The sequence below is a fragment of the Oreochromis niloticus genome, linkage group LG23 (assembly GCF_001858045.2).
Source record: "Oreochromis niloticus isolate F11D_XX linkage group LG23, O_niloticus_UMD_NMBU, whole genome shotgun sequence".
In the NCBI taxonomy this organism is placed as follows: Eukaryota; Metazoa; Chordata; class Actinopteri; order Cichliformes; family Cichlidae; genus Oreochromis; species Oreochromis niloticus.
Genome location: NC_031986.2, coordinates 38,677,136 through 38,699,828, shown reverse-complemented (window position 1 = coordinate 38,699,828; position 22,693 = coordinate 38,677,136). Strand labels below are relative to the sequence as shown.

At 39.9% G+C, this 22,693-nt stretch overlaps 1 protein-coding gene across 5 annotated transcripts in view; it reads left to right on the top strand.

Moving 5' to 3' along the window:
* Positions 1 to 22,693, top strand: part of suco (SUN domain containing ossification factor) — a 43,965-nt gene that overhangs the window by 14,862 nt on the left and 6,410 nt on the right. For 3 of the 5 annotated variants that reach the window (XM_019351484.2, XM_019351483.2, XM_025903164.1), the window contains exons 2-18: positions 5,048 to 5,162; positions 7,360 to 7,461; positions 7,793 to 8,112; positions 8,870 to 9,010; positions 9,351 to 9,537; positions 10,507 to 10,618; positions 12,809 to 12,936; positions 13,205 to 13,272; positions 13,379 to 13,486; positions 14,919 to 15,024; positions 16,292 to 16,312; positions 16,548 to 16,603; positions 17,631 to 17,722; positions 17,988 to 18,053; positions 19,037 to 19,120; positions 21,093 to 21,165; positions 21,280 to 22,665. In XM_019351484.2, the coding sequence (XP_019207029.1) occupies positions 5,048 to 5,162; positions 7,360 to 7,461; positions 7,793 to 8,112; positions 8,870 to 9,010; positions 9,351 to 9,537; positions 10,507 to 10,618; positions 12,809 to 12,936; positions 13,205 to 13,272; positions 13,379 to 13,486; positions 14,919 to 15,024; positions 16,292 to 16,312; positions 16,548 to 16,603; positions 17,631 to 17,722; positions 17,988 to 18,053; positions 19,037 to 19,120; positions 21,093 to 21,165; positions 21,280 to 22,665 (3,165 nt within the window). The remainder of the gene's footprint in view (positions 1 to 5,047; positions 5,163 to 7,359; positions 7,462 to 7,792; positions 8,113 to 8,869; positions 9,011 to 9,350; positions 9,538 to 10,506; positions 10,619 to 12,808; positions 12,937 to 13,204; positions 13,273 to 13,378; positions 13,487 to 14,918; positions 15,025 to 16,291; positions 16,313 to 16,547; positions 16,604 to 17,630; positions 17,723 to 17,987; positions 18,054 to 19,036; positions 19,121 to 21,092; positions 21,166 to 21,279; positions 22,666 to 22,693) is intronic. The other 2 variants (XM_019351486.2, XM_019351487.2) reach the window with 2 other exon arrangements.

Below are 22,693 nucleotides of genomic sequence, written 5' to 3'. Positions count from 1 at the left end.
TTCATCAGGCAAAAATAAGGAAATAATCATATCAGAACTTGGCAAAGTATCCAGAGGATGTGGGATCTTTGCAAAATTTGGAATTATTCTAAAGCTTTGTGGCAGTTGTAGAAAGGCTTTACGTAAGCAGATCGGGCAGAGTCAAGAAATCAAAGACAAAGCTGTAGGCGTCTTATAGCTGAAGGTTTCTGACCAAAACCACACAGGATCTTGTTTTAAAAAGACAGCTCAGACTCCAAAATTATCTGGTACCTGTCATTTATTCTATTTCCTCTATAACAATAAAAGTACAATTGGTGTGAGATGCACATTTAAAGATTTATATGTTAAATTGATGGGTTTGCGCTGTGTCTCAGCTTAAGAATTGGTGTAATACATGCATAGAGGGAAAGTGAAAATAACATTATTACTTCATCTTACTCCGATTTTTGCTATATTGATTATTTGTTTTCTTTCAGGCTCTTAACTCAGACACAACCTATTTTATCTTCCATCTCATGTGTGGCCTGTGTAATTACAGGTCACACATGCACTTTCAAGTTATAAATGATTTTTGCATAAGTCACGAAGACTAAAAAGGTTGAAGCAACCAAAAGGAAGCTGCACGGCGCAGCTGTTGCATGTTGACTTGATGTGTTTTCACTGATTGTTAGCAGTGCCATTATTGATTCTGCTTTACTGGTCAGATTCTTTCCTTGACTCGACATACATGTGGTTCAATAGATCTGCAATGCAACAGTTGATTGGTTTAGGAAAAGCTTGCACTGCAAGCTTTACAACTATGCAGTGATGGTTTTTGTTCCCTTATTTCTCTTCCTGTACAAAGAGTATGGAAGAGTTTTGCAGGCAGGGACCTGGTGAGCGAGTTGAGGTGGCTGTAGCCTGAAAACTGTAACAGAAGTCTATTATAATCTAAAATAAAACGAATTGGATAACATTTTTACAGCATTCATTTATATTTAGGCTTTCTTAGACAAAGAAATGGCTACGCCTTCCTGCATGAAGAGATTTCGCTATGACCAAGGGCCTTTTACTGTTTGTAACAGCTGTGTTGCCTGGTTAGAAAGCAATGCCCCCTGTGCAAATACCCTCTCAAGCATGGCATGTCAGTGTCAGGCACATGGCATGTTTATTTCCTGGAATTTTTGTTTTTTGAAAGATTTTTGAGTAAATTTTGTTCGTTTTTTGATATTAGGGTAATGAGTCTGTATTTGACTGTGTGGGCATCTATGATTCATATGTGTCTGTGTGTGAAACACTGTTTTAGCTTTGGAAGGCATGGAGTAGCTCTGACTTGACTAAACATGTGTTTTAATGATTTTTCTGCTCTTTAGTCAACCTGTGATGATTAGGTAACGAATCAATGTTTTCATGAACGTTCATGTTTGTTTAAAATTGAAGTTTAATGGGTTTATCCTAAAATACTTTTATCATCACTGTTGCATACATGGATGCCACGTTGACCTCATGATATGCTAATGGTCTGTTACATAATCTCGCAACGTCACTGAATGGACGATGTCTTCCCTTTACATCCATGTGTGTTTGAGTTATAAGGGGTCACAGGAGACATTTGAAACGCAGCACAAAATAGCTTAAAGCTATGGATCTAAGTTTAGTCAGGAAGATACATTAGCTTGTGCTCCATGTTTACTCCTTAGTGTCTGTCTAGTGATTGGCTCTTAGGGTTCCCCCTCTGGCTTTGTGGCTCATTTTATCCCCTTTGGGGGAACGCTTACACTACGAGGTGTTAACACAAATACGTTCATGCACATATTTCATCATTTCATTTTGATAGCTGTGTCAGGGTTTTTGCTGGCTTGGAATGGGCTTTTGGAGCTGGCTATGCTTGTAAGCATGAACAACAAAAGAGTCGATGAGTCTGTATGACTTTAATTTAACAGCGATCTATGGATTTTTCTGTTTAACAAAAAAAGATGTCTGTCATACTTGAATAAATGAAATGCCAATTAACAAATGTGGTTAAAATATGCTTGTGTAGCAACCTGTTTCTAAAACAACAGTAAATTTAATTTCTCGGTTTTAGAGTTTAATACTCTTTAGAATTGAGCTCTGGCAAAGATATAACACTTTGCTCCTCTGCCCAATATTTAAACTGGGGTAAAACCATAGAGTGGGCTGTGATTCATTTTGCAATAAACTGAGTCATCTTTATTTTAATAGACAGTATGCTGTATTATTTTAAAAATTTGAAAGGGGACCCATTGTTCTAATTTACAACTCTATATTTGTTATAGAGGATCTTTTCATGATTTACTGTTCAAATTTTTATAGGCCCTGTTGAGATATTGGCTGATTGTATCTGTTTTGACAATTTTAATGGTCGATAAATGACCCTTTAAAAAAAAGTATGAGAGATGTTGCGTAGTTTTTCCAGAGGGTGCTCTGCAAATTCGCTCCAGAGAGCAGAGTATGAACTACTAATTCAACTACTAACAATGGCTTTGTTGTATTACTAAATTGATCCCCTTTTAAATTTGTTGCATTTATTTTTGTAAGGACTTGTAGATAACACACGTTATTCAGTTCTGTACAAATGTTAGGGGAAAAAAAATCACTTTATCAGATCACCAAATGTTGGCATCAGTCATGTTATACTGGGGCTTGGTGAACCCCATCAGCATAACCTGACTATAGCATTTGTTTTTAATGATATTATTATTATTATACTGATATGATACTGATATTTGATTGTGGGTTTGCTTGTTTTGTTTTTTTCATTTTATTGATTTATTTTTTTCACTTTTAATTTGAGGTTTCAGTTGATCACCATAAAGCATGAGCAGATTTCCCTTAGATTTATGTAATTATTTACACTCTGCTCAGATCTGCTGATTGTGTTTTTGCTACATCAAGTGTTTGTGTACACTTGATGAATGCTGTTACTGATGAATCAGCAAAAAGCATATATCGCCTGATGATATCGGGCCTGCCGCCAAAGACACTAGCCCTCAGTTTTTCTAATATCTGAAAGAGAAACAACCTGATTTAACCATCCCTTTAAGCCAGCTTCTTATTGCCTGACCTTCCTAAACAGAAGGTTTGGTGAATGTCTGTGCCCGAGATGACTATATTAGAAAGATTTTCCCTCTTGTTTACATCATACACATCCAAAATCCAAGTAAACATTTAGAGTGGTCTGAGTAATTCGCTCACAGGGTTTTCTTGTGACCCATTATCTGAGGAAAAATATAATGGGTGAACTTTATAAATGGCCTGTGAAACTAGATTAGAACTTTCATCAGTATTAGTATTTTGCACCTTCCCAGCTTGTGTGTGATCGGTTCATAAATCTTGAGGGTCACAGCTTTCAAAAGATGTTCTTCTCATGTTTGTCTCTCCATTTAATCTCTTCAAACATAGAATCTACAGATGGCAGGGCTCTGTGAGTGACAGGACACTGACTTGCACAGATGGTTGTCTGTCAGTGATTGCGTATGTTGCTCACTGTGCATCTCCTTACTCCTGACAGCCAGGCTGACAGGGCGCTAACATGATTGTCCATGTGCTTCGCTCTGTCCTGACATTGACATTTGAGCACTCAAGGGGAACGGTTTCAGCCTGAGGATCACATGTACTTGCGAGTAGAGTTGTCTTTTGTGTCTGTCTGTGCAACAGCTACTGATGGGTGTTTTTTATGCTTCAGGTTTGAGCTTTGTGTGCTTCCTTTCATAAGTGTACATGAGCTCTAGTTTAAACAAGCAGGCAGTTTCCATATTGTGGTTTCATTGGAACCTTTATAAAGCTTTGACACGGGTTGTTGATATTCACCGACGTGAACTAAATGATTTAATCTGTTTAAGTGTCCTGTTTTGTTTCCCAAGTAAAGTGCTAATGTGTGAGTTCTTTGTTTAATGCTAAAGCCATTCAGTTTAACTAAATCTATAAGCCAAATGAGTGGCTCCAAGTCAGTATGCTGACTAACTTGTTAACTTAAGCCATCTCTCAGTTAGTTGATATTATAACAGGGTGAACTTGTTAAGACAGTTGAGACGTGCCTCTTGTTTCATTTTTCTTTTCATTTCTACTCCACTAATATAGTAATAACCTGAGAAACAGCTGTGCCTATCTTTCCTGCCTCCCTGCCTTGTTTCTTTGTTCAGTCTCTTGCTTTGTTTGCCTTTTATTAGCTCTGGTCTTGTGGTTTCATAACCTTTCCATCCTTGTTTGATCTCCTTTTTATTAACTCACTGTTGCAGTTGACATTTGACATTCATTTGATAGAAGGTTATCCCCCCTCTCCCAGTAATTTTTGAGATGATGTGAGTTTGAACACACTGCAGGTTGGTGGAAGTTGGTGAACATAACCGCGAGTCATGGGAATTTCAATATCTCACAAAATGCTCATTTCACATGAAGTGTGTGTGCGTGTGTGCGTGCGTGTGCATGTGTGTGTGTTTGCAACTTAGTCAATTCAGTAAATGTACTTTTATTCTCTTCACACTCAGTGATTTAATGCAACACCATTAAGAGCTAGGAATTAGTGAAATTTGCAGAACAGCTGGTGTAGAACGCCTGCTTGTTTTAATGGATAGGCTTTAGCAGTTTGACAACAAGATACACTAAGAAGCGGTGCAGAAAGTGCTCAGGCTACGCTGTCTTTTTTTTTTTTACCTTGACTTTCAGATGGCTAAAAGAATTACAGCAATATCCTGAGCCAAATTTGAATCAAAGAAAATAGTTTGCCTTGAGCAGCTTATAAGAACACACATGACAAAAGCAATTTGGTTTACCCAGTTTTGCTCATGCAATTCTGTTCCTGTCTGTCTCTCCTTGTAACTTAATTTGCACTCCTTTGGTTTTAGCCCTTGTTTTGAATCTCTGCTTTTGCTCTCCTGTACTCGAAGCTTTCTTTGTTCTCCTATAGTGGTTTAATTAACTGTGTGAGCGGCTCTTTCCCCTGAGGCTGTCTAGGCTGTATACAGTACTCCTATAGTAATCCTTCTTCTTTTTTTTCCTTTAAAAAAAAAAAAATGTATATAAAGGCTTATATTTTCTAACACATCTTCTCTTGTTTGTCTTTCAGGTACCCTAGTCAACATGTCTATTGTTCAGAGCAGAGCTTGTCCAGCTCAGGTCAGTCTCGACAGGAGAAAGATCCTGATGGCCTCGAGCAGGAGCAGGACTCCACGCAAAACAAGGTGTGTGGAAGTTTTGGCCTTTTTATGTATCTCAGCTTTTGATAAACAACTGTAACAGACTACAATTTAGAGACTTGTACAATCATTCTTTATGTGAAAAACGGAAATAGTCGTCTTAGCACCAAGTTGTACTTGTGGGAGTTGGGTCATGAACTTTAGTGACCCAGTAAACCTTGATGAAAAATGGGCTGGTGTGTTTAAGTGGGCACCTATTGAGCCAGTTTCTGGCTCCAAAGCCCTTCTTTTTTTGGCTAAGGTTCTTGTTATTTTAGTGACCTGCAGTGCTGTTCTGAGTAGGAAAGTCTTCAATTAGCAGTGTTTAAATGGAGTACACTTTTAAGCTAACTTATTAAAAACTCACTGATGTCCTGGAGACCAATATGTTGGTCCGTCAGAAGTGGATCACTGTCTGCCCAACTAAAATTCTTGTTTTACAAATAAGGTTAGGGGCACACATTTGTGAGCATTTTGGAAGTATCCCTCCAGCAATTAATAATTATATATATTTTTTGGGTAGGATCATATCCGACACTCTGGGCTTTTATTGCCTATTTTCTGTGTTTTCTTCCTGTCATCCGATGGCTCACAAGTGCTGTATTTCAATTAATACTTTGCCAGTGTTGCGATGTTTATAATAGCCTAAAGATACCCAGCTAGCTGTTGAGTGGCAGATAATTGTGTCAGCTTGTGTAAAACCCTCCGAAACCTTTCTAGTATTTAATTTTTCTTCATTGACATCCATCACAACCCGTCTTTATACGTCAACTAGGTAACTATAGCTTACCAATACCTTCTAACATCTGGAAGAACGGCTCCACTGATCACTTTAATGGAGTTGAGTGAATCTGGGCTGTTTTTAAACATGATTGGTGCCTCCGAACATCTTTGCTTTAGGCAAACAAAAGAGTATTTGGACCTGGAAATGGCTAATTACATTAGACTTAACAAGCACAAAGAGAACTGGAAGACTTGATCTGGGAACCCATTGGATAGTCTCAGGAAGCTTTTATTTTCAAAGTGTAGCCAGTGGCTATCCAGGCCAAGACTTCCTGTTCCATCTGTCACCATCAAATGACGATAAGATTAATAAAATGACAATCTGAGTAGTTGGCAGACAATGAGCGATGGTTATGACACTGCATTTTTTTTTTTTTTTTGCATTTTGCAAAATTAAAAAAATAATTAGATAATTTAACTTTTCATTCATTTATGATGAAAATAATGTTTTTACACTTTCACTTACTGTTGCACCCACAGATATGCAATATAATGATTGTCCCTAATCAAAATAGTTGTAATTATTTTGTATATTTTTGTCTAATTAGATCATCTTCATCTTTTAATTGCACTTGTGTGGAACTCAAAATCAAAGATGTGTTTTGCTCTGTTTTGTTTTGTTTTGTTTTTTTAAGGTCATATTTATGCAGAAATACAGAAAATAGGGCTTGTAAACTCTATAAGGGTAGGAGATAATAAAAGGGGAAATGGCATTGGTTGTTTAACTTTAAAAAGTGTAGACTAATAGTGAAGCTTCCTCGAGACTTAAAATCACATGTGGGGAAAATTGGAACCAAATCCAGGTAAATGGTTACTCACAAAGCTGCCCAGTTACACGTTGTCAGAAACCTGGTCTGCTCTGCAAAATCAGTCATAGAGGTTGTTGTGATTTAGGTTAGGACCTGGCCTGTGGGTTCAAACTTCAAGCTCTACATGTTTTCTCAGGCTTTCGTGGCTAAATATTGTCTCGACTGAAAGTAGTTCATCCAAACTGTGTCGATGTCATTGCAGCCATTCGAAGTAGGACGAGGAAAATTGTAGATCGCCTCACTTTTTAAAAAATTTGAAATGCTTCTCTTTATTCATGTGTCAATGAGTATCAGAATGAATGATAATTTGGGGAAGTGAATGAGTTTTGGTATGCGTTTGTGGGCACAGAAGAGAAGGAATCATTGTTTGAGGTCCAACAACAAACTGCTCTGCCAGCAGCCCTGGCAGTCGGTCATTAGCCTTATAATGTTGCCTTTGTCCATCGACAAAAGGCTTTTTCACATCAGGAGATGCAAAGACCTTTTGCTTTTGACATTTTTACATACAAAAAACGAATTTTTAGAATAAAACCCAATCCAGTAACAATGCCAGTAATGTCATTAACTTGTATTTCTTATCCTCTGCTTTCTTATTATTCATTTTCTCCTAGGTGGTGGAAGAATGGAAGACACACACATCATACGATATGGGGCTAGAGACAGAGAGAGCAGCACGAGAGAAACTACAAAAACAGAGCATACACCATGAAGAGGTAAAAAGACACATCAGTTATTGGAAGTTTTCCAGCTTATCGCTCACAAAGTTAAAAGTTACAGTGAACAGGATACTAAGGCAGGCTTTAAAAAAATTAGTGTCAATAAAAAAGGGAAATTGAGGTTGTAAATACCTTAAAGGCGGAGTGTGAGGCAGAGCTCAGCTTTTAACTTTGCACAATAAACTCTTAAGAGTATATTGTATAAGTGGGACACAAATACATGAACTGGAAAAGGAAAATGATGACTAATGTCGATCTTAATCTGATGGCACTGATCTAGGTGAGCAGTTAAATTGCCTCAGAAATGTACTTTTTCTTCTGTTACCAGACTGTGAAGCCACAAGAAGCTGGAGAGGAGGAGACAAAGCTAGACCCAGAGTCAGATACTGTACCTGTTGCCCCTGAGCCAGAACCTACCCCAGATCCCCAGGCTGAGTTGGGCCTGCAGATTCACACACAGGACCACGACCATGATGCCCCAGTGCTCGCCACTCCAGAACCAGTTCCAGCACAGGGCCAAGTGACCACAGATACCCCAGCAGAGACTTCAAGTGAACCAATTCCCAGTCTAGACTCAAACCCAGACACATCCCCCGATGAAGCTGAAAACAAACCTACCTCACAGAGTGCTGGGCCGACCCACACAGGGTAAGCTCAGATTCACTTCATCAAGCCAGGGATCTGGTGTCTTTCAAGAGAAGTTGGCTATAACCACAAAACTGAAATTGGAGAACTGAATTTCTAATCCTACATTGCTAAAAACCATAGAACATGTTGTTCTTCTTAAGGTTAAAGCCAATTTCACAACAGTCCAGGTCTAATGTAATCTGTTTCAGTGCCACTATTGTCATGTCAGACATTGCAAATGTGTTTTGGTATTTTTGTTTGACTTTTGTTTCCCTCAGTTACTTTTTCTTCACAATTATTTACACAAAGCGACTCATCACACACTAGAAGATGAGCCTAAAGAAGATCTGACCCCATGGATGTTTCAGTTATTTTTCATGGAGCATTGTGCTGGAGCAAGGGACTGTTTATTTATTTTTTTCTAATGGTTTTTGTAATGGAAGTTTAAAAAATAAGAGAATCATCCCTATGGACCTGGAACTTTGACCCAGATAAGTCTAAATATCTCCTACAACAACAACATGTCCTTGCCATGGTATCTTCTGTATTCAGAACTGGGACGTTTCAATCAGCATTTCAAGTCCTATTCAGCTATCCACCAGCAGCAGCCAACCACTCTGCCCCCCTCTTCCTTTTCTCTCCCTCCCACTCTCATGCCTCTGTGTCCTTTATCTCCTCCCCATTGTCCCCATCCCGCCCTCTCCCCCACCCTACCCTCCTGTCTACCTTCCCCAGTGTAAGGAGGTGTGGTAAACGCCATGTCCTTTCTTTCCCTCAGTGCAGTGCGGGTTGCCAGTGCAGGAGATGAATTCCCAGTAGACAGCTTTGTCTTTGCTGAGCACTCTGATTCACAGTGCGGGGTCATTCCCCCCGAACTGGCAACCTGTGAAAGCTCCCCTTTTGGCAGCCCTCTCCTCAGGTGAGTTTCTAACCACCAGAAGCCAATCAAAGCACAGAGACAGATAATGAAGGTACAAGCTACACCTCTCTGCTGTGCCCAATCGTCGACCGCTGGCCTTGCTCTCAACATAATGTTGCTTTTTTTCTTTTTCTTTTAATTTCCCTTCTTTGTTTTGCCTGCTCCAACCAAGGATTTTCAAAAATGTCAAACTCAATTTTGTCGTTATTGTTTTTAAACTCACATATTCGACATAGCCTTAAACTTATATTTATTCCATGCCTTTCTGTTCCTTTATTCTTCCCCTGTCCGTTTCTTTCTGTTCCCCCTACACCACATTGGTCCCCTCTCTGTGATGTAGCATGGATGAGGCTGTCACAGAGGACCAGCAGACAGATCAGAGGCACAGCTCTGGTCCTGAAACAGAAATTCAGTCCACTCCAGGCCTAGTGGACCAGGAACAAGAGCAGCATGAGGTGCTGGAAGATGGGCTGTCTGTTTTGGATCAAGTGGGCAACACCTCACACCACCAAGACAAAGAACAGCAGGTTAGAAGCTTTGTGGTGTTTGGGAACTGTTATTTCTGTTGTGAAAGAAGCACATCACCATCACATGTAGCATATGGCTTGAGGCATTACAAAACTGCTGGTATCATGATGGAAAATTTGACAGTTGGACACGTGGTGGGGGAAAAAACTTAGACCAAGGTACAGTCAACGTCCTTGTTTCAGGTGAGATGTTCCTGAAATATGATCTGAGGGAGAAGATTATTTTGGAACAACTGCTACGACATGAGCACTGAGCTTGGATGTAATAAGATCGGTGGCCTAAGGTTGCTGTTGGTCACTGAGTAAGTCCACCTGTCCGCACAGACTGCAAAACTTTGTAAAACCCGCTGTCTAGATGGCCATGAACATTATAAATATTCAGCATGCACATCTGTTCTAGCAAAGGGCAACGTTTGAATGTTTCAGTTTGCAAATGCTGAGTCAGCCCGCTGTCAGTTGCTTTTTCATGGTTGAAGGACGAGTGTATCCGGGGAAAGTATTTAGTTTCAGTGGACGGGAGGGCTTGTGTACATAGTGTATTTGTACCTCATTTTGCTGATTTGGAGCTGAGATCTGATGACTAATCTGTATGTTGCTGGCAATGACTCTTGTTGGGCTGTTAGGGTGTTTTACATAAGAGGCTGTCTGAGTTGTGGATTTTCAGAATCAGGCTCTCTTGTGAGGCTCAAAGGGGCACTTATATAATCCATCAAAATATTAATCACAGCTCAATGCATCTCAGTGCTTCAGTCGCCACGGGCTAGCTTTACTACCATGAATAGAGGATGGGCATCTGGTAGTTGTTCTACCACACGCTATGCTTGTATAATATGGTACTTGCTTAGTGAGTCACTGATGCCAAGTAACCTTGTTAACAAGAATTTGAGGTTTACTTCTTCCACCATGTAAATATTTTTGCATATTATTTGGTGTCTGATATCACATTCTGGATCTGTGTGTACGTTTCAGACAGGGGAAACAAACATTGCCAGGGAGACTGATCCCTCTGTGCCCAGCAAAGAGGACATCCCTACCTTTGATGAATGGAAGAAGCAAGTCATGGAGGTGGAAAAGGAGAAAAGTACGTGGATTCAGGGCTCGCAAAATCGCTAGCCCGACGTCCCGGGGCTAGCGATTTTTCCAGTCGGGCTACCAGAGTCTATCTCAGCCCTGCCCGTCGGGCTATCATAGGAAGGAAAAATATATGTCAATGCTTTTGCGTTCTATCGGAAATGTAGCTGAGTAATTATGTCATTGGCATCGATGAGCCTCTGTCAATATGTGACATATTGAAATCGCGTTTGAATTTGCGCTTGTTTTTTGCTTTCACTTTCCAATCGCGCGAACTGTGTATAGAGAGCGACAGCACTGATTGGTAAGTGACGATCATTTGCGCACCAATTCCTCTGACATCGTCTTATCAATCGTTAGCTTACTGTGCAAACATGACAAGTGAAATCTCCCGCAGCAAGCTTAAACATGTGAGAGGTTGATCGCGCAGAGAATCGCTGACCTTTATGTGAGTGCGTGTGTAAAAGCAGCAGGATATATATTTTAGTTCTGCTGAGCCAAATAAGACAAGTCAGGGTGAAGAAGTGACAGCCAAAGAAAAGCCGACCACAAAACGGAAAAGTTATGACAAATCAGACTATAAGGCAAAAAGAAAGTGCAGCTTTATAGTTTCATGGACAAAAGAATTTCTGTGGCTGCAATATGACAAGCTAAATAACCAGGGCTGCACATAAGTGGTCCGCAGGTGCGGATTCGCTGTCAAAATAAAAAACGCGCACAAGATAAGAAGTTGCAACGTGTGTTTCCGTACATGATTTTCTGGAGAAGGACAGACATTTGTTTATAACTCTTAAAGATATCGAAGAAGCTCCTTTAAGCAATTACTTTGGTGTTCCTCCACCTCCAAAGAAATGTCAGAAGGAGTCTGAACCACAAAAGAAGCGCGTATTCTCTGAAAAGTGGTTGCAGGAGGTGAGCTGGCTTCAAACAAATGATGAACGCACAGAGATTTGGTGCAGGATGTGCCGTGAAAATCCCACTCTAGCGGACAAAAACAGTGCCTTTTATATGTACGCAAACGCGCGTTGCAACTTCTTATCTGGTGCGCGCGTTCGCTGTCAAAATAAAAGACGCGGACCACTTATGTGCACCCGTGTAAATAACATAATGTTCTGCCGGGTGTGTTGTTGGTTTCCCTCGATTTCTGAGTCGACAAGCGCCTTTGTTACTGGGACCAGTAATTTTAAGAAAGGCCCCCATTAGAACCCATGAGAAATGCAAGAAATGCATTATTGCTCAGTCTGCAGTATCTTTCCCAGAACAAACACCAATTGCAAATAACATACTAAAAATAAACCTAAAAAATCTGTTTAGAACAGCGTACTATGTTGCAAAGAGTGAACTACCATTGGCAAAATTTAGCAGTCTTTGCAAACTTCAAAAAGCAAATGGCCTCGATCTTGGTTCCACTTACCTCTTACCCGTGACTTCAGTGGAAATTTCAAATTGACAGACTGATACAGACTGATTCATGTTCTACACAGTTCTTACAAGTTCATAGAAATTTCTGTTCAATTAGAAACAAGTATTTGAGTTGATGATTGTAAGTTTTATACAATGTTGTAATTTGTGTTTCAACAATTTTTTGATTAATGTTTTGTTTCCGTTACAATATTATACTTTAATGTATAATATTGTAAAGGAAACAAAACATCAATCAAAAAATTGCTCTCTTTTTTATTCGGGCTACTTAAATTTATTTTGGGCTACCAAAAACTGAAGAGTCCCTGCCCGAAGGGCTACCAGGGATTTTGAAATTTTGCAAGCCCTGGGATTTATCGTACAGACAGGAGACGACACGTACAGGGATGACTTGAGACACGTCACATGAACAACTAAGTTCCTGTTTAAGTTTGGGTTCAGTGGCTTGATTCAGAGCTTCAAGTTTCCTGAGGCACCTCAAAAATAGCTTGCTGATGTTAATCTGACTGTGACACAACATGTTTATGCCATTGCTTCTGTAAACAAGACTACTTACTACTAGTTTGTATGCTGCGTGTTTTCTCAGTTACATCCTTATGTTCTGTTCCTGTATAGCTTCCTTCTTTTTTTCCCCTTCCTTTTCACGCTATGCACACTGTGCTGTGGTCAGTGGAGCATGTGTTTATGCATGTTGTGTAATATCTCTATTCTTTGTGGTTTGCCACCACTCATTTTCAAAGCTCTCGAATAGACCTAATGTAGTGCTTTCTCTGTCCAGGTCAGTCTCTCCATACCTCAACCAGCAGCAGCCCTCATCCAACAAAGAAGGTCCAGAAAAACTTCAAGAATAACTACGCTTCTGTAGAGTGTGGAGCCAAGATACTCTCTGCCAACAGTGAGGCCAAGGTTAGATGCACATAACGCCCTGCCGCCTACACACAAACACGAACCCTCACACTCAAAAGGGCAGATGTCATGCTGTCATTATGCATCAGCAGATGTGTGAAATGACTTTTTACTTGTCCGCTTAGTATTTAAGCTGAGACCGGACATCTAAGCACGCATGAAACCGCGTTTGTAGTATTTTGCCTGCAATTGTATAAGGAAACAAGCAAGATTAACAATGTTGGGGTGATGGTAGGATTTAATTCAACTTTTTTTCTTCTTCTTTCAGAGCACGTCTGCTATTCTCATGGAGAATATGGACTTATACATGTTAAATCCATGCAGCAACAAAATTTGGTGGGTCCCACAATAATGGTTGGGTATAACTGAGCCCAATTTTTAGCTTTACAAGTTTTATATTAATTATTTTTTATTAATTTTTTTTTTTTTTGCTTCTCTACAGGTTTGTGATAGAACTCTGTGAGCCTATTCAAGTGAAGCAGTTGGACATTGCAAACTTTGAGCTTTTCTCATCTACACCCAAAGACTTTCTAGTTTCCATCAGTGACAGGTATTCACTTGTTTTTTTTGTTTTTTTTTCTCCTTATAAGCTAGTGTGCAATGGAAAAACTACACACAGCATGCTGTCAGACAGTTATAGCAGACAAAGCTCTGTGTAAACCCCACGCCACACCATTTACTTCCCCTGTAACGGCTCCTGCAAACCTTCAACTGCCTCATCCATGTTCCTGCATTGATTTTTATCTAATAATGGCCATTTCGTTATCTTAACGATGATATTTGTAGTATTTGCATTTGACAAGCAGTGAAAAATGGTAACCACAAAGCTTCATAGACGGATGTTCTTTTAAATTACTGACATAATATACTTTGGTCCACACTGGGTTTCTGTTATGACTATAGGATTCATATAAAGCCCACCCTTTAATACCAGTAAGTCAGTTATGTAATGTTGCTTATTGCTACATCAGTATGACTATCAACAGATCTTTTTACTGTCAGTTTTGCTGACAGCCATGCGCCTCAGGTGCAGGAGGAAAAACAGAAACAAACGGGCACCATGCCAAAAACGAAATTATGTACCGCTGCAGCAAGGCTCAAGCCGTCCCACGAACATGCATCTCACAAGCTGCGTAGCTGCACTAACCTGCTCGAATGATTTGCATAGGCCTTGCATCTACATTTCTAGTGTTGTATAGAAAGTAGCACGTTTTCAGTTCATTTCCACATGAAATCAAAAGTCAGTAGATGAGCGAATGAAGAGGAAAGCTCAATGTGTCACTAAAAATATTAAAAAACAAATTTTTATTATTTATTTATTTTTAGCTAAGGACATGCATAGTGGTTATCAACTTAAGCACATAGACCTTTCAGGTATCCGATTTCCAAACTTGCGTTGTGGCTAAATAAAGTTTCACAATAGTTTTGCGTAATTTTTTGTAAAGTCAAAAAGATCCAAAATTTTGCTCATAATAAATTAATATTAAATGTTTTTTGTTTTTTAGGTTTTTTTAATCAAGTACTTTTCTTTCTATCATCACTGGTTGGATCATATTCAGTTCCTCCTAGAAGAAGTCAGTTGTATTTATATATATCACCAGTTCACAACAGTTGCCTTACAGCTCTTTATATTGTAAGGTAAAGATCCTACAATATTAGCAAGAAACTGACAGCTATACACCATAACCCATTTAGAGATGAGGGGAAAGCCAGTACTCTATAATTGAATCAGTTTCTAAACCATTCATTTTTGTCCCCTAGTATTATCACCTCTAAATTTAGTGCCGTCAGGGCTTGTGTTGTCTTTGTTAAAGATTTACATCTAGCGCTGTCTTGCTCCATAATGCCGATAATTGCCACTCTTAGACATGGCATGAATATAGTGACATTTGTATCCACCCTGTGAGGTCATGCCAGATGACATGTTACAAAATCGATCTTCCTCACATTCACATCGTACGTTTTCCCTCTCTCTGTTGCAGATATCCTACCAACAAGTGGGTAAAGCTGGGAACATTCCATGCTCGTGATGAACGGATAGTCCAGAGCTTCCCATTGGATGAACAGCTTTACGCTAAATATGTGAAGGTACTCCTGTTTACTTGCAGATAGAATGATAACATATCATAAAGTGTACATAAAATGTCCCCATTTCCAGTGGTATATTAGAAATCTTAGACGTAGATATACACACATACTGACATGCTTATATACGTAAGTTAAAGGTGTAGCTCCAGGGAGTGTCTTATGACTTCATAGGAAGTTACTGATGACATCAGGGCTGTCATGTTTTGAATAGCTAAATTATGGTGACTGTGAGGGCGTAACTGTTTACATGGTAGAGGAACTCTACGGCTGTTTTGATTGTATTTAACATGTGAGCGTCACGACTGGCCGTCTTGGATTGTGTGGATTGTACTTATGTCACACAAGAGTTTATATTAAGCTGTGATCCTTTTGTCAGGGCGCTTGCAGCAGCATTAAAATAGTTTTTGTCCCTACGCAAAGCTCAGCTTCCTAAATGCTCCCATATCTGGGATTCTGTTTCCATCCATAAGTCAAACCACACATGCCTCATTTCTGCTTAAATTGCAGCTTAAGGCAAAGTGTTCATTGATGGATATAACTTTATCATTTTTTTTTCTTTTTTGTCATACACATGGCTTCCTAAGGAAATTTCTTGTCCATTGTATTTATGAAATCTGCTGCGTGTGTGTTAAAGGTTGGCTATGTAGTCTGTTTATGTCTGTGAGCTTTCACACAACATGAGCCCATTATCATCTATAAAAATGGGTTTGAAAGTGTGATCTAAATCGGTGCTGTTCTAAACCGTCTCTTTCCATACAATCACTTTTGCCAATAAATATTCAGTGTAGACTTGTTAAGCAGGTGATTAATACTTGGATAATTATCCCTTTTTATGTAACTCGTGGGTGTTTTGTGTAGGAGCTTACTGTTGATTCACATCTATTCTGAACCAGTTTTGTTTCTATTACATAAACTTGTTTTTTTAAAAGAAGATTTCAGCTTCATCTATTTTTAGTTTCTACTTCCTGAGCATCTTAAAACTCTTATTCTTTTTTTCTTTTTTTAAATATGAGTAATGAGCCTGCAAGTCTGTCTTTCCCTCCGTCTCGCTTGTGTCTTTCTTGCAGCTTGTTAGAAACATCTGTTTAGTGTCTTGCCTGTGGACTGTTGCAGAATGGTGATCTTGCATATATCAGCTGTGTGTTTGTCGTAGAAGAGAAACCGTACACAGATTCTTGACTTGCTTGTAGCTTGAATCAGCTCTTACTGATTTCTTTTTCTTGTTTTATTTCTCTCTCCTTCTGTCTTTGTCTTCTTTTCGCATCAGATGTTCATCAAGTACATAAAGGTTAGCACTCTTCTCTTTCTGTCAGAGGTTATAATGGGCTGAAATAAGAACACTTTTATTTTTTGTATACTAAAATGGGCGAGTAGAGTTTCATCTTTAATGCATGTGGATGATAAACAAGTAAAACATGCACAAACTGTCAAAGCTTGGCAGTTCTACTAGTTTGGTGGATTGTGGGTTCATGGAGTTGTGCATATTTTTATACTGTTTAATAGCTTAACTGTTGTACCTGCAGGTTGAACTTCTCTCTCACTTTGGATCTGAACACTTCTGTCCCCTCAGTCTTATCAGGCAAGTTGAAGAATTTCCTTTATCTTCTTAGACCTTTCTCTAATCTTGTCAACCCATGGGTGGCTGTAGCTCATCTACTAATTGGGAGGTTGGTGGTTCGATTCCTAGCTGCTTCCTGGCTCCTCCAGTCTGCATGCCAACTATCCTTGGGCAAGATGCTAACCCCAACTGTTGTTTTCCAATGCGTTTATATCAGAAAGCACTTACATAGAAAAAGCATAGGGAAAAAGTGCTTGTGTGATTGGGTAAATTATGCAAATTGTAAGAAGCGCTATTTAATAAAACCAAATAAAATGATATTTGGCATAAAAGTTAATATTTTCTAACAGTTACGCCATTCTGTTTTTTTGAAGAACAGTCTTATCGTCTTGTCTTGTTCCAGTTTACTTCATTAGATCTTGAAAGTTTCTGGAATCTGTCTTTTAAAACACAACCGCCTTTATCATAAGCAGGGTTGACGAACCAGCTTTTGGCAGGTCACTTTGATTTTATTACATCAATGCAAATTATTATCCAGACAGCTGTAATTGCAGGAGCTCCGCTATATCATGAAAAGTCTGTTACGATTAGATTTTGCTGTTTACTTATTAGGCACCACCTTAATTGTTGTTGTTGTTGTTTTAGATTAAATTCTGAATGTTGTAACACAGCTAAAATGTCTTTTCTTGCACAGTGAGTCTGATGATGAGGGTTCCTTAAGAATGTCCACATCAAGGAACTTAACTGCACAATCACAATAAGAAAAAAAAGGGAATTTAAAAAAAACAACAACGATTGTTTTGGGGGGGGGTTGTAGTTAATTTCCCTCAGATGATACTTCTTATAGACAGTCATCACTTGTGCGTCCATATCCAACACATTGTTTAGTTTCCTTGAGTTTTTATCTTTTATCTCAAAATGTTCTCCAGTGGCATTGCTTTCTTAGAGCTGCATCAAAAAATTCCACTGCCTCTGCTGTGTGGTAATTTCAACTCTTGACCTTTTCTGTAGGTCTGTTTGTGTAACGCATTGGTTTTGTGTTGTGTAGGGTGTTTGGTACCAGCATGGTGGAGGAGTATGAGGAGATAGCAGATTCTCAGTACCCGTCAGAGAGACTTGAGTATTTGGATGAGGACTATGGTAAGATGTTGACGTTGATTTCAAATGCACAATTTGTATGTAAAAGACAGGGAATGGATGTGTTTATATGAAAAGAATTAATACTGTACATTCATCATTGTGCAAACCAGTGCATGTGCCACAAATCTATAGGTTACACCGGGCTCAAAAAAGCCAAAATACATTATTCTTCAAAGTAGTTACCAAATATATTACTTCAATTTCTTGCCTTTGTATTCCAATTAATGTGATTTTAATTTAACTGCTACCACATGTTTCTCTTCAGACTATCCTCCTGGCTACCAACCAACAGAAGACAAGGCCTCTAAAAACCTGCTTGGTTCAGCAACCAGTATGTACACACACACACATTCTTATAAATGCAGTCGTGAAAAATAGATTTTCACAGAAATCTATGCAGTTTAGCTGGTTCACTAGCTTGTTGAACCACTTTTAGTGGCAATAACTTGAGGTCTGGACTTGGCGCCATTGTAGCACCTTGATTTGTTCTTTTTTTTTAATATTTGCTGCTGTGCTCTGGATCATAGTCCTGTAACATGTTGGTCTGATGGCTTCAGCACAAAAGTGGACAGCCCTACCGGCCGAATTTAAAATAGGAATAATAAAATTTGTCAACTGTCATGAAAAATGTTTTGTTACATGTCATCAGACTGCAGCTACAGTAATCTGTTATGTTAAAGAAGAACTATTCTATGATTTGTGTAAATGTTTGTGCACTATTACTGGATAAAACAGTATTAAAGCCACAGTTTTTTCAATTATCTCAGACCCCTATACAGTTGTTGGTACAGCAGCCAACTTTATGGCCTGTTGGGTATGAACTCGTTCACATGTCGTTCAAGTTGAAGTATTTAAACCCACTTGGTATCCTGCGTATACACTGTGGGCTTTTTGGGTTGCATAAATTTTGCTGCTTGGCTTTATTTTTTTTTCCGGAAACCACACACACATGCACAAATATACTGCTGGTGCCCTTCTGTCTCCTGAGCTAGCGAAGGAGGGGAACGGTGCACCCCTGAAAATGTACCGTGCACACAAGTCTCAGAGCTCTAACCATAAACCATAAAAGGGCTTCAGAGTGGATGGACCCTGGAGGAAAGGCTTAAAATAAAACTCATGACAGTAAATCCAGGGGACATAATATAGAAGGAGAATACAGTCATCAGAGAGAATGGTAAAGAAAAAAAGCAAAAACATATGGCACAATATGTGGTTTGGCTTTGATATGTGTTTGGCCTGAAGCTGCTGTCAGTCAGAAATCTCATGTCATGGAAAATAAATGCATTGCGTGCATGTTCTTCTTTATTTTTTTAGATGCCATCCTAAACATGGTAAACAACATTGCTGCTAATGTGCTGGGAGGAAAGCCAGAGCTGGAGAGTGGAGCAGAAACTGGAGGTACTGATTTCTCAGACGCCAACTTTTAGACTTTTTTAAAAGTTTATTTTTCTGTTTTTTCAACCATCACATTTTCACATGCAACACTTGAACAGTACGCCATGCACAAGTCAACATTTTCAGCCATCTTACATTCGTCAGAGTATCTTAGACTTATTTATATTGCTTCATTTTAATTTTCTTAAAAAAATAACCTCAAAATAAATCCATTCATACTGATGGGCACTGAACTAACTTATATTTGCACTGCTCTAAGCATAAGTGTAAGGCAAAGGATAAACACATCCATGCACAAGTGTAACATAAGCTAAAATTTGTTTGCCTTCCCATTCAACTGCCAATAAAGAGCTGATAAACTCAAGTTTCCTGTTTTATAGACATCACATTTAGGTGATCTGTTACTGTCTTTTTAAAAGTTAAAGTAAATTACACAACTACAGAACTTTATACATGCTGAGTTACGGGCCTACTTTTTATGTGTGTAAAGTACATGTAAAACTGCTCTAGTACTTGTGTTTTGCAAACTACTTGCATAACTTGATTTTAAGAGATACTTGCTCCACCTCTGCTGGTCAGATTTAATCAGCAGTCTGACATTGATGCCTCTGCCTCTTCACATTTTCTCTTGTTAGAAAAGATCATGACTTCAATTCTGTTGCATGTTGCTGCCACACCTTAGCTCCAAGTAGTATGACTGATCTATCTGTATGAAGTGTTATGGAGCAGGGATTTCCGGGTCAGCACTATAAAAGACTTTTATTGAGATTGTTGAGCATGAATCATCCATCCAACATGGTTTTGTTTTGTGTAAGTGCGTGCTTGCATGTGTGAAAAGCTAATTGGAAATTCCGGTTAAGAAACGTCCATATTACATAATAGGTTTCACACCTTCCTGAGGTTTAAATGAAAACTTCCTTAATGTGAAATGAAATCAGAGCAAATTATAGTTGTACCTCTTCTATAAACGGTATAGCATTATCTTACGAAATCCCTTTAAAAGAAATAATTTCAAATGTATCTAACACTTATAAAACAAACTTTAATGCGGTGTTTTCACTCCTGTACTCTGCTCTTACTGTGTGACTGCCTTTTTCCTCTCTTTCTCCAGCCAGCCTGTCTTTCCACATCTTGTTTAGATTAACTGCTTCAAAAACTGGGTCACTTTATTTCCTTGGCTAAAGTGCAAACATATGCATAGACTGAATGTTCATGTGTATATGTGCTAAGAGAGCCAGATGTTTACTTGGCTCTTGGCAGGAGGTCCCTAGCAGTATTTCAGCAGAACTTTGGCTATCTTTGTTTCAGTTCTTCTTGGCAAGGAGCTCAGCTAAATTAAGATAGAGTTGGGCCTATGACGCTGAGCTTTCTTCTAGTTCTGTCTACCACACAGAGCGCTATCAAAATGACTCCTTAGACAACTCTTCTCTAGTGGAGTTGAATTAAAGAGAGGGGGGAAAAAAATCTATGAACAGATTTGACTCTTATTTTTCTTTATGAAATTTCCCCTTGTGGGATTAATAAAGGTATATCAATCAATGCTTTTATAAAAATTTTTTTTTTTTTTTTTTTTTTTTTTTTAAACCTGTTGATTATGACAGCTGATTAAAAAAAATACATTAAAAAAAACACAAATTCATCCTTTCAATTATTAGCACAACTCTAGTGTCTTTTTACTGCTTGCTCTTTATAGTGACATTTCTTATTCCCATTTACACCCACTGAGTGAGAGAGATTGTGTCTCTCCCAAAATCAGTTCAAACTGGAACAGACTGGTTCACAGCATTTCTCCCTTTGCCTAAACATGGGCATTCCAGCCTGAAGGGACTGTGCACCTACACTGTCCCTCCTACAGGAGGGTGGAAAGAAGCGAGCCACTGCCAAGTTAGAGGGTTCTGCGCAATCTTAAAAACAGCAGCCAAGTGTTATTGCTGTGCTCTGTTTGTTAATTGTTGTGTGTTTCTCCAACCCCCAGGTAACGCAACCATAGAGGGGGGTGGAAAGGAGAGCACAGAGTCAGCTAAACCAACTGAGGCCCTACACACAGTGTAAGAGCCATCAGAGTTAAACCTTTATTACTTTAAATTGAATTCAGGTCCAGATGATGAGCTTTTCAACTCCAAATCCCACAGAAACACGTTTGTGTTTTTTCTTTCCTTCAGACTGCAACCTTCAAAGCCAGAACAACCTACAACAGAAGAAGTCTCTGTCTCTAGTGACTCCTCCACATCTTCCCACTCATCATCTGATCCACATAAGGATGGACAGATTGTCACTCTAGTAGAGGAGGAGGAAGAGGACGAGGAGCCCAGACTGTCAACTGTTACTCTATTGGAGGAGGAGGGAGAGGAAGAAGAAGGGGAAAAGAGCGAGGAGGAGATGAGGAAGGAGGCAGACAGGAACCAGTGGGAGAGCCAGGCTTACTGTCCTTTCTCCTCCTTCTCCTCCCTCTCTTTGTCTTGCATGGTCACCCTGCCTGAGCTGCTCCATCGCTGGTGCTCTGCCAGGCTGGCCAAGGAGCGACTGCGCAGCCTTAAGAAGAGGCAGCTTAGTACTCAAACACAGACTCGCCCTACTGTGAGCACACCTGTCCTCACACACACACCTCCACTGATTCCTATTCCTGCCCCCACACCTACCCAAGAAGCCCTCCCTCTCACAGAAAAAGCTCCAGAACTCGAGGTGCATGAGAAGGGGCAAAATGAGTGCAAAGCTCTCAGTGAGGCATACACCACTGACACACCTCTCAGCACTGACACGCCTGATTCATACACTCCCGAGCTCAACATCCTCCTAGAGCCCAGTAGAACCTCCACCATCCCCCCTCAGAGTTTCTCAGACAGCCACAGCTCCCTAACGCAGCCTACCCCAACCCCTGAGGAGAACTCGTTACCTTTAGTTAAAGACACAACCCTAGATCCTGTCCCCACTCCACCCCTCCAAGCTGTCTCTATCCCAAAGACGCAGCACGCCAGCAGCGTCACCCCCACGCTTTCTGCCAGCACTCCCCCGTTATCTCCATCTTCTGAGACGGCTTCTCCTGTTGTCGTGGTTCCTCCTGTCAAAGATCAGCCCGTTCAGCCTCTTCCCACTGCTTCAAGACCTGAGGATTTTATCTCCCCTCCCACTGAGCTGCCAGCAGCTTTGCCTTCAAATGACATTCACACAGACTCAGTTAAGTCAGGCGTAGACACTGGGGACTCGCAGAGACAAAATGTTCAGGCTTCCCAGACCCACGGGGAGCAGGCTGATTCACTTCCTCAGACAGGAGAGCCTCATCGGGTGGAAGAGACCGTAGAAGAGGAACTGCTGAGCGCTAGTGGGAATGGCAACGCCCAGCGGACGGCTACAGACTTCTATGCAGAGCTGCAGAACGGTGGAGATTATAATGGTGGAGCAGTGAATGGGAACAGCGTGTTAGTTAACGGAGGCGCAGTCCACGGATCCAGCCAGAAAGAGAGTGTGTTCATGAGGCTGAACAACAGGATCAAAGCTCTGGAGATGAACATGAGTCTGTCCAGCAGATACTTGGAGGAACTAAGCCAGAGGTGAAACCACTGGACATGTTGAACTTTT